Genomic DNA, 12,125 nt, shown 5'->3' on the forward strand with positions numbered 1-12,125 from the left:
AGGATTTTAATATTTACTACATACCAATTGACTCCTCAAATGCAAAAAGGACTTCTTTTCCATTTGCCAGGAGGTCTTTTATCCGACTTCCAATCCATTTAAAACCTGGTAATGTTTCCTGAAATGCAGTGAAGGCCACTCTAGTTAAGTGACTCCTCATAAAGGCCTATTGCTAAGTGCAGGTAACACACTCCTAGTGATCTTCTTTTACAGTTTTTAGTTCACACAGATTTATACAGTGGTAAGTACATAGCCAGGAAGTGCTTGGATTCATATTGCCATGAGTGATAACCCACTATTTATTGAACATAGAAATAAGTGATTTACACCAACTATAATCCAACATTTGTAAGTGGTGATCGATATAGTTACATAGTAACATTAATACACACATATATTATAATCATCTACTATTTACCAAGCACTATTAACAGCCGCTTTATATCATTGGGGGTTTTTTGGTGGTTTTTTTTTTTTTTTAAGATTTTTAAAATTTATTAGACACAGAGAGAGAGAGAGAGAGAGAGTGAGCACAAGCAGAGGGGAGCAGGAGAGGGAAAAGCAGGCTGCCCACTGAGTAGGGAGCCCTATGTGGGGCTGGATCCTAGAACTCTGAGATTGTGACCTGAGCTGAAATCAAGGGTCAGTTGCTTAACTGACTGAGCCACCCAGGTGCCCTATCACTGCCTTTTTTAATGATTACAAAAACTCTGTTGCTGAAACAGAAGCTCAGAGACTTAGTGAATTTGCCCAAGATTATGCTGTATGTAAGAGATGGAGCAAGCATTTAATGACACTACTTCTCAGAAACTGGCCTTTGGGCTGTATTATAAGTACTAATAACAAGAGCACCTATTAAAGTTGTGATTTAGTTTCCTGAGTAATCGATCGATTGGTTACTCAGTTTCCTGAGTAATCAAAGGCCACAATGCTTTTTAATGATGCACAGCGTATGCTTGAACCAAGTGTTCCTTACTGCACTACCAAGGCCTAAATAAAACCAAGAAAGTTACTAAGCCCTTCTTTGGTAATTAGATTTGGGGACTTTTCATCTGTGAGTTACTGTTCACTTTAAGGACATGAACTGTTTTAGAGTCAATAGAAAGAGCATGTGATATACACTGATTCTAGAGCTCACCATTACTAATTTAGGATTCCCACTTCACCTCTCTACTTCTTCAGTGGGAAAAAATAAAAACCAAAACCGCTGCTGCCCTCCACAGAACCAACAACAAACACAAGGAAGCAAATTTATAATACTGGTCTTCAGAATCATGTTTTTGTTTCTCTTTTGTGCTCGTTATACATTTTTCTTGCCATAGGTATTAACGAGAAAAATGTTAACATTACTGTCATTCAGAATCTTAGGCTTGAATAATTTTTCAATTTATTCTCTTTTGCTATTTGTATTATTATTATTTTTTTAAGTAGGCTCCATGCCCAATATGGAGCCCAATGTAGAGCTTGAACTCATGATTGTGAGATCGAGACCTGAGCTGAGATCAAGAGTTGGACACTTTACCAGCTGAACCACGCAGGTGCCCCTTTATTTGTATTTTTTCTAAAAGCCTGAAATTGAAAGTTTTATTTCATTAAAACAGGTATAATTTTCTTTTATTCATCCAATCAGTATTAAGAGGCGAAGCTTGGCTATGGATCAAAAAAAATGATCAGAGGTGACATCTGCACTAATATTTGGCAAAGATGGCAGAGGAAAAGCAATTTAATTGGCATCAGTCCCAGAAGCTATAAAAATTGTTAGTCTAACTGCCAAAGGCTTACAAAGGTTAATGATCTATGCTGAGAGAGAGTTATTTGTTTCTTGGGTGTCGAACATTGGGTCTTAATTTACAATTTAGAAGACTAAGTTTCTGAAGACTAAATTTGAAGAGCCTAAACAATGGCCAATGATACCTACAATTTTTTTGGAATGGAGTTTATATTACTGATGAAGTCACTGGTTTTCTCAGTATAAAAACCAGATTTTGTTGTATGGAATAAGTTTTAGTGCAATTTTTAAAGAATATCTTATCTCAGAAATTCACATACTGGATGGACGTGGCTCAAGGTGTCTAAATCATCAAGAGATTAAGCAAGTGTTAACAGAATTAGAAAAAAAGGAGGGACTATAAATCAAATCAAGTCAGTTTTGGTGGGAAGATGGCTTTGATGTATAGAAATCGATTTAGAAAAGTAGCACACAGATGTTATCTGTTCTTACTTCAAAATGAAATCCTTCTTTAAGTGCAATTGCCTTCAAAATTTTGGAAGAGACTGTGGTGGCTAACATATAAACGTTCTTCACATCAGCATTTCTTGATTTATTTTTCTTCCAGCAATCAAACATCCACCACCCAAACAAAGCTGCCAACTCATTCCCTGTGAAAACTTTCCAACGACCACTGTAGAGAGAATGAAAATTCAAGTCAAGACTTTTATACCTTTTCACTAAAATGTCTTGACCCTAAGATACACAAATTACCATCCTTCACATAGGAAAATCCAAAAACTAGTATATGAGATTTCTGAGAAAATATTTAGTACTTATTTCTAGCTCACCAGTGGTGAACTTAGGGTAGAAAGGGCAGCAGTGCCTGTTAAAAAATTATTACACTATAACTTTCATTCTCCTACCGAACGTGAAAAAAGTTATAATATGATGTCCTGTCTATGTAAGGACATCTGTCACAACATTATATTGGCAAAGATACACAGCAATCCCAAGGACCAAGATTAGAAAATGATTAATACTGATAAAGCAATCTGTTGGGATATTATACCATTTTAAAAAGTAATATTTTAAACAATATTCAAGTACTGAAAAAAGTGCCCACAGTACAATATTAAGTGGAAAACAATCAAGATATGAAAAATGTATGTAATATGATAACAATTTTATAAAAACAAGTAGATTTTAAATGTCTGAGTAGAAAAAAACAGAAAGGAAATGTCAAAATGTCAACCTCCAGGGGTTATCTTTGGATAATGGACTTACAGGAAATTTGTTTTCTTATTTTTTATTGTTTCAAATGAATCTGTAAGACTCAAAATTAAAGACAGTTTTTCAAAGTTTAAGATTTTATTTAAGTGCCAGGTTTACTTACTTCTCCTGAAGTTCCGCCACTGCTAGTCGGTCTGCATCAGGATCTGTGGCTAGCACTACGCGGGCATGTTCTTTCTCTGCCAGTCTCAAAGAAAGTTCCTGAAACAGTGAGCCAGATCACCAGATTGTATTCCAGATATTAAATTCAGTGTTAATATTCCTAAATGTATAGGCACTATGTTAGTTGACGTAAATTTTAGAAGGAATAGAGTTTGGATAAATTTAAAAGAAGCCTAAAAGTAGGGATATTCACCAGTGAGATTTCAAATAAAACAGAATATTTGGCTCAAATATAATTTAAATTATGTAAACTAAAGTGGTTTCTGCCTTTCTAAGTAATCTTTGCATTGTCAATAAGTTCTGTCTATTGATGAAGTTTAATGCACTAATAATAATTTAAATAAAGAAAAAAAATACCAGCACAGATTCTCCTTCTTCAGGATTTGGACATTTAACAGTAGAAAAGTCTGGATCAGGATCTTTTTGTTCTGGTACTGGAATTGGAGGCTTAAAACCAAACACTTGAAAAGCCAGCTGCACATAGTCATGTCCGACTCCATGAAAAGATGTATGTACGAATTTCAAGGTAGTCTTTGAGTTTAATTCCCTATAAAGGAAAAGAATTATTCAATCAAAATCATAAAATGTGGTACTTGTGATATAATTAAAATAAGCTAGGGAGGAAGCTAAAATCTATTTTTTAGGATAAAGAAAATACACTCAGCATGCCAGGATGCTTTCCAGCAATAGTGTTAGCTATTTATAGAATAGTTAAGGAAATATGGAAATAAGGCAAAATCAAATTTTAGAGAAAATTTCCTAATCTCATATAAAGAAAACACATATTTAGCTATAATTTTTAATAGCTTTATTAAGAAGTAATTAATACACTATACAATTCATTTACTTAAAGTGTACAATTCAATGGCTTTTACTATATTCACAGATTCAACCGTTACCATAATCAATTTTAGAACATTCTCATTACACCTGAAAGAAACTCTGTACCCCAGAGCCACCACCCCCAACACTCCCATTCCTCTTAGTGATAGGCAATCACTTAAATACCCTCTGTCTGTTTCTATCTCTCTATTGATTTGCCTTCTCTGGACATTTTATACAAACAGAATCATACATTCTGTGGTCCTTTGTGACTGGCTTCTTTCATCTAGCATGTTTCCAAAGTTTATCCATGTGTGGTATGTATCAGTATTTCTTTTTACAGCTGAATAATATTTCATTGTATAGATACACCACAGTTTATCCATTTATCAGTTGATAGATATTTGGGTTATTTCCACCTTTTAAGTATGATGACTAGTACTATTTAGCTATACTTTTAATATAATATATAATATAATATAGCCAACACATTTTTATCCCTATTTCTTTACTTTATTCATCAATCTTATTAAATGGTAATGCTATCCTATATTCCCTTTTGGATACCTGTGAAAACAGATCTTTTTAAGATCTTCCATGTATCTTCTGCAAATGTCCTGTAGAGGATCTCTCTTCAGTGGGCTGGTATCCACTAAATTATCATTCCAGGAACCATTCCAAGGTTCCACACATTCTTCTATACATTTCAGAATTTCTTTATCATGAGGAGATGTGATCTGAGCACCAGTTTCCCAATAAACCTAGATGATAGGTAAATACGACTATAAATACTGGAAATGTTGGCCAGATATTTTTAGCTACAGTAAGGATATTTGGCTTTATATAGAAGCTTCCCAAATTAATTAAGTAGAAAATGTCAACATGGGACTAACTTTATACCAAAGGATGTTGATGATGATCCCACAGGGACTCTTCAATAAAATGATCATGTATTATTTTCACTTTTAGAAGTCTACTTTAATAACAATACAAGTAAAATATAATCTGGGTATCATTATGACAACATATTAATATGTATATACCATAGAATCCACTCATAGATCTATAACTATATACTGAAGATAATCTAAGAAATCATGGGATATCTATAAAATTTGATACTAAGAAATCTTAGCATGATAAAGGAGTTCTGTGATAAAGAAGAAATTATTTCTCAGTTAAAAGTATATGTCACAGCAGAGAAAGTCTATATCAGGAAGGGTAATTAGCATGTTAATTATCACATATACATTTCAGTATATGTATTTTCAGCACTTAATGAATTAAAATACATTTCATTAAACTGTCAGTTTGCCAAGTAGCTTGATCAATAAGACATTAGGAACAGTTAACAAAAAAAAGCAAGAAAATGTATTTCTATAATTCATAGGATCTCAAAGTTAGAAGGGACTCTGCTTAGAGAATATCTATACTGACTTCAACCATATAAGTGACAGGACTACCCTCTTTTGCATCCTGAATGAAGGAAAGAAGAATACATATATGGACTACGTACTAAGCTCTGTGCCAAACGAGATAGTAGACTAGATGACCTAAAAATTCTCATTCTATAAACACCTTAAAATGTGAGCTAATGTCAGAAAAACATTACCTAAAATGCATAGCTTAGTTCATAAGAAAAGGGAAAACTTCAGGCAATGGGAAAAAAAGAAAACCAAAGTGATTTAAGGCTGTGAGCTGATGCTGTGACTGCCTAGGGTTTGGGAACTGTCCACTTCTCTGGTTTTTGGGTTGCAATGCCATGTAGAAGGTAGGAAATTGGAGACCTGAAGATGTTCCCCCTTTCAGTAGAAATACAGAATAGAAGTACTGCCCACTAGTATAGAAAGGTGTAAGGAAGCATGTCTATTCAACAGGTTTTACAAACTTTCAAATCTGAGGTCTCAGTTAACACAGAAATTCCCCCCAATAAGTGAAACTTCTAGTTCCTGTAGAAATTTAAAAATTTTAAATTTTAAATCACTGCTCAAACCTTAGTTATAACACAGGTGCAGATTAAACATAACATTTTCATCGATCTGATTGGCAAAGACCAAAATGATAATATGGAAGGTATAGGATAAAGATCCTCATACATTGTTAGTGAGATTATCAATTGGTACAACCACCTTGAATACAGAATGATAAATTTTCTTTCACTGCTCTGAGTGATGCTCCTACATTCCAAGCCACAAAAAAAGATTCTATCCATAGGCTCCTTGAGGAAAATTTATAAATGAAATTTATAAATTTACAATGAAAATTTATAAAACATGAGAAAGAACTTCTAGCCTTTCTCCTTGCTCATTTCTTCTTGCTTTGTATATGGATGTGATGCCTAGAGGTACAACAATTATATGAGGTTTACACTTGAAGGAAAGGCCAAAAAAACCCTGCAGAGATGCCAGGCCCAACAACACTGAGCTACAGAACCCTGCTAGCAGCCACCTACCTGTGGACTTTACTTTATTTGTGACAAATAAATTCCTATCAGCTTAACCATTTTTGTGGATTTTCTGAACCTATTGCAGAAAGTATCCCAATCTGATATAATAAAAGAAAAATCCATGCAACAAAATATACCCATGAATAAACTTTAAAAGAAATATGAAGGGGAGGTGCATGGGTGCCTCAGTTGGTTAAGTGTCTGCCTTCAGCTCAGGTCATGATCCCAGGATCCTGGCCTGGAGCCCAGCATAGGGCTGAGCAGGGAGCCTGCTTCTCCCTCTCCTATTCCTTGCTTGTGCTCTCTCTCTCTGTAAAATAAATAAAATCTTTCAAAAATATATGAAAAGGGCAGGATGCCTGGGTGGCTCAGTCAGTTAAGCATCTGCCTTTGGCTCAGGTCATGATCCCAGGGTCCTGGAATTGAGCCCCGCATCAGGCTCTTTGCTCAGCAGGGAGTCTGCTCTTCGGATAAGGAGGCCTGGGAAGATCTCTTCTTCAAGGAAATAACATCTGGGCAGGAACCTGAAGGATGAAAATAAATCTGCAAGATTAAGGAAGAGCAATGAAAGCAAAGGAAAACCATCTACAAAGGCTCAGAGATGGGAAAGGGTTTGGTATACTGGAGGACAAAGGAGAAGAAAGAAGCGACAGTATGACCAGAATGCAGTGAGCACAGGAGGGGAATGAATGAAATGAGGCAGGAGGCAGTCCTGTAAACCCCAAAGAGTTTGGATTTTATTTGGAGAGTGAGAAGTCACTGGAGAATTTTAAGCAGGGAAGTAACATGATCTGTTCATATTTTAAAAGATCATCTGGCTGCTTGGTGGAAAATGGATTTTAGGGGGAACAATGGGAGCAGGGAAGAGAGCAGTTAGGATGCTCTAGCTCTGATAGAGGATAACAATGCTTTAGAATGGTTGAGGTAGAAGAAGTGAGCAGAAGCAAACATTCAACATACATTTTATTTTATTTTTTTAAAGATTTATTTATTCATGAGACACACACACACACACACACACACACACACACACAGAGAGAGAGAGAGAGAGAGAGAGAGAGAGAGAGGCAGAGACATAGGCAGAGGGAGAAGCAGACTCCCTGCAGGGAACCCGATGTGGGACTCGATCCCAGGACCCCTGGATCACGCCCTGAGCTGAAGGCAGATGCCCAACCACTGAGCAACCCAGGCATCCCTCAACATACATTTTAGAGGCAGAATCTGTTAAACCTGTTAGTAGGTTAAATGTTAGATGCTAAGGAAAAGGAGTAATCAAGAATAATCTTTGGTTTTTGTTTGGGTGGGTGGTAATGCCAATTTATAGAGACAGGGAAGAATGGGGGAGGAACACATTTGGGCATGTATGTGAGAGGCTGTGGGGGAATTAAGACTTCTAGAGACACTAATTCTGAAATGTCTGTTAGACATGCCAATGGTATCAAGTACATCGCTGGATTTAGGAGTCTGATCTGATGCTCAGAGGAGAGATCTGGGTTCTCAGCTCTCTTGGACAGTTGACTTCTCCTTCCTTGCAACTCTCTTCTTATCCCTTTGGTTTTGATGGCACTAATCTCTCCTGGTCTTTCTATATCTCCAGCACTTCTTCTTTCTCCCTTCTCTTAAAGTTGATATTCCCTAGGGATCCCTTTTGGGCCTGTTTTTTTACTATATACTATCTCTGAGCCACTGATCCAAGTAAAAGACTTCCAAATATGCTTACATGTTCTAATATGTATGATGGACCCAAAGTCTGTAACTTCAGCCTAGATTTCTCCCCCAAACAACAGATCTATATATCCCATTGCTTACAGGATGTTGCTACCTGGTTGACGCACAAATGCCTCAAATTTAGTATGTCCCAAACTGAATTCATCATGCTTCTTCTCTGACTCTGTGCATGGTAACACTACTCATTTAGCTAACCAGGACCAAAATCTTAAATTAGTATTAAATCTTCTTGTCCCTAGTAAAAAAAAAAAAAAAAAAAGAGCTCAGTGTACCTCCCACACAAGAAGAGAAACAAATATAAAGTCATGCACTCATCAGCCAGGAGCCCCTCACACTGGCTCAATATTGTGTTGTATCCTCTGTTTGCCACTCTTTACCCTTCTCCACCCCACTTTCTGCCCTGGAGACCAATACATCACACGGATCCTTTGGCCAATGGTACGTCCCAGTAGAAGACTGCAGGGAAAGGAGCATCAGATCAAGGTACTGTTTCTCTGGCTCATAGTTGTACACGTTGAGAAGTAATAAGGGTCACCAGGGAAACACATTCTTAGAGGGCTGGTCCTCATGTTTTTATCTTCCTGTCCCCAACATCTAAGCCTGCTCCTCAGTGATGAGAATATACTCCGTGCATGTTATTTATTTATTTATTTTCATCTTTTTTTTTTTTTAAGATTTTATTTATTCATTCATGAGAGACACCGAGAGAGAGAGGCAGAAACACAGGCAGAAAAAAAAAAAAAAGAAACACAGGTAGAGGGAGAAGCAGGCTCCATGCAGGGAGCCCATTATAGGACTCGATCCTGGGTCTCTAGGACCATACCCTGAGCTGAAGGCGGTGCTAAACCGCTGAGCCACCCAGGCTGCCTGGTGCATTTTATTTATTTATTTATTTATTTATTTATTTATTTATTTATCTATTTATTTATTTATTTATTTATTTTTTAGATTTATGATAGCCACAGAGAGAGAGAGAGAGAGGGAGACAGAGACATAGGCAGAGGGAGAAGCAGGCTTCATGCACCGGGAGCCCGACGTGGGATTCGATCCCGGGTCTCCAGGATGGTGCCCTGGACCAAAGGCAGGCACCAAACCGCTGTGCCACCCAGGGATCCCCTGGTGCATATTATTTAAATTAAGAACTAAGAAATAGGTAAAAATTAGGAGACCAAGGTTTACCTTGTATCCATTGTCTTCTTTGCGGTTATGAGAAGCAGTAATCATCACACCTGCAACTGCTTTGAGCTCCTGGACTGCATATGGCTGAAAAAACAGTAACACCATAATTCCATTTTGCTTTCCAGGTACTTACACATTTGACATAAGAATAACCTTGATTAAATAGCGGGAGAAGACATTAAGACATAAATAGCCTAAAACTTTAACTAACAATCAACTCCACACTGAGTGGGATCTAACTAAAGTCATCTAACTGTTAGGTCACCAATAGCTACCTAATTGTTAGACTGAATGGTTTTTTCCTCCTAGTCTAATTTTCCTTAGTCCTATAAACCTTTCTTATTATTTTGTTCATTTAACAGATATTTAATGAACACCTCCTATATGCCAGACTCTGGTAATATGAGTGGTGAGTATAATCTTAAAAATGTTAGTGTTGGAAGTTAGTTTAGGAATCATCTAATCCATCATATTTTACACATTAGAAAATCATAAGGGAGAAGATTCACAGGTAGAACATAGCTCTACTGACTTCCAATGTGAAGATCTTTACATATACTCCATGACCTTTATAACATATATAGGTCAACTCATCATCTTCTTCCCCAAGTTAATTCCCAGGTTGGATTTCCTTTGTTCTCTGTAGTAGCTATCGTTTGTCAGCCTAGGATGTTCCCCCTACCCCTTCTACCATCACATCTGATTCTTCTCCTCCTGGCCATAGGGATATGAACACAAGATTCAGGTCTGACCAGAGTAAATTATTTGCCTGATGATATGATTCAGAGACTGGCTCATAAAAGCCCAGTCAGAGTCCTTCCCCAAGATGTTTCTTCTGCAGCTAGTTCAGGAAAATTGCCTTTTGACTCATGGTGATAAAGGGTGTAAATCTGGGACCACCAAAAATACCTTCCATATATATTAGAGCAAATCTACTTGTAATGAGAGAGGAAGGCCAACACACAGGAATTGAAGGTAGTTGGAACTGGCAAACCAAATAGCAGAATCCTACAGATATGGTCTAGATTTCCGGACCCTTCCTGTTTTCTGTATCCATTAGAGGTCATTGTTTAGTGATTCCTGCCATTCTTTGAGCCACTCAATATATTTCCAATTAATCACTAGAATATTTTATAGAGACATCATCTATTCCTCAAGTATTTGAGAAAACTTGCCTATAAAAATAATCTGGACCTGCCATTTTTAATTTGAAAAGATTTTTTAAAAATTCCATTTGAGGGACACCTGGGTGGCTCAGTTAGTTAAGCATCTGCCTTTGGCTCAGGCCATGATCCAGGTGTTCTGGGATCCAGCCAGGGAGTCTGATTCTCTCTCTCTCTCTCTCCCTCCCCACTGCTTATTCTCTCTCTTTCAAATAAATAAATAAAATCTTTTTGAAAAATTCCAGTTGAGTTTCATTATGCTTACAGGTCTCTTCAGGTTTTCTATTTATTTTAAAAATATTTTGTTTATTTATTTGAGAGACAGAGCAAGCAAGCATGAGTGAGGGGCAGAGGCAGAGGGAGAGGGAGAAGCAGACTCCTCGCAGATCAGGGAGCCTAATGTAGGGCTCAATCCCAGGACCCCAATATCATGACTTGAACCATAGGCAGATGCTTAACCAACTGAGCCATCCAGGTGCCCCCAGGTTTTCTATTTCTTATCAGTTTTGATGTATCAATTATTGTAGGAAACTGGCCATTTCATCTAAGCTTTCATATTTATTTGCTTTATGTTCAGAATACTGTAGTTTTCTTAATCTCTACTGTATACATTATGCTCCCTTTTAATTTGTCTATCTCTTTTTTTCTCGAGCATCCTTGACAAAGGATGGTCTATTTTTATTAATCTCTTCAGAGAGTCAACTTTTGCTTTTATTCATGCCCTGTTTTTTAAAATTTTCTATTTAATTTATTTTTTCTTCAGAACTTCACTCCTCTCTTTCTTTTACTTTATTTAGATTAAGTCTATTTTGGTTATAACATACTCAGTTGAAGGGTTTTTAGCACATTATTTTTTCATCTTCCCTTTTTCTGATATGTTCATTAAGTCTATATATTTCCCTTGAAGTAGGGCTTTAGTTATATTCCATACTTATTGCTATTTATTATTTTTATTATGGCTTGGTTTCAAATATAGGTAGTCCTTGTTTTGCACAGTTCAAGATACATGAATTTCTGGTACCATGTTAGCCAAATAACACCCAACAACACAGTCAACAACAACACAGTCTCCTAACAACACATTTAAATTTCAGTCACCATAGTATATTTAACTGTGAGAAACTGCATCAAGTGTAAACTTGCTAGTGCCTCAGTCTACAAATAGTATGTATATAAGAACTCTATCATGATCAATAACCAATCACGTCACTATGTTAAAGTCTGTCAGTGATATGCGCATCTGTTACCAGCTCTCAACAGACAGCAAAGCATGTAGTTGTGTTGCCTCCTTAACTCCTGGTGATAAATCCATGTGACAGTGTGCAAAAATGAATAACTGAAAGAAAGACCTGGCCAATAAATATGAGAGTGCAGCAAAGAAACAAAGTAACAACAATGGAAGGGAAATTTGAATCAAGCATAAATGGAATTATAGAAAAAACAGTTAGGAATGTTGACATTGCTGTCATTCAAGAGACTCTAGACATGCAACCCGATGAATTTAGTGAACATATGGATATAAAAGGAATGTGGTTGTGATGAAAAGGATGAAGATGTCCCAGGGGAAGTGATATTGGCAAACAAAGCTCACATTAAAGGAACTCTCAGAGAAAAATCACAATAT

General features: G+C 36.7%; 1 protein-coding gene across 1 annotated transcript in view; it reads right to left on the reverse strand.

Annotated features, from left to right (window-relative positions):
* The window catches only part of PGM2L1 (phosphoglucomutase 2 like 1), a 52,638-nt gene that overhangs the window by 11,958 nt on the left and 28,555 nt on the right, over positions 1 to 12,125 (reverse strand). The window contains exons 5-10 of the mRNA XM_041730478.1: positions 9,339 to 9,422; positions 4,553 to 4,746; positions 3,521 to 3,710; positions 3,105 to 3,202; positions 2,222 to 2,402; positions 25 to 118 (exon numbers count right to left, since the gene is read on the reverse strand). Of these exons, the coding sequence (XP_041586412.1) occupies positions 25 to 118; positions 2,222 to 2,402; positions 3,105 to 3,202; positions 3,521 to 3,710; positions 4,553 to 4,746; positions 9,339 to 9,422 (841 nt within the window). The remainder of the gene's footprint in view (positions 1 to 24; positions 119 to 2,221; positions 2,403 to 3,104; positions 3,203 to 3,520; positions 3,711 to 4,552; positions 4,747 to 9,338; positions 9,423 to 12,125) is intronic.

The sequence above is a fragment of the Vulpes lagopus genome, chromosome 15 (assembly GCF_018345385.1).
Source record: "Vulpes lagopus strain Blue_001 chromosome 15, ASM1834538v1, whole genome shotgun sequence".
NCBI lineage: Eukaryota > Metazoa > Chordata > Mammalia > Carnivora > Canidae > Vulpes > Vulpes lagopus.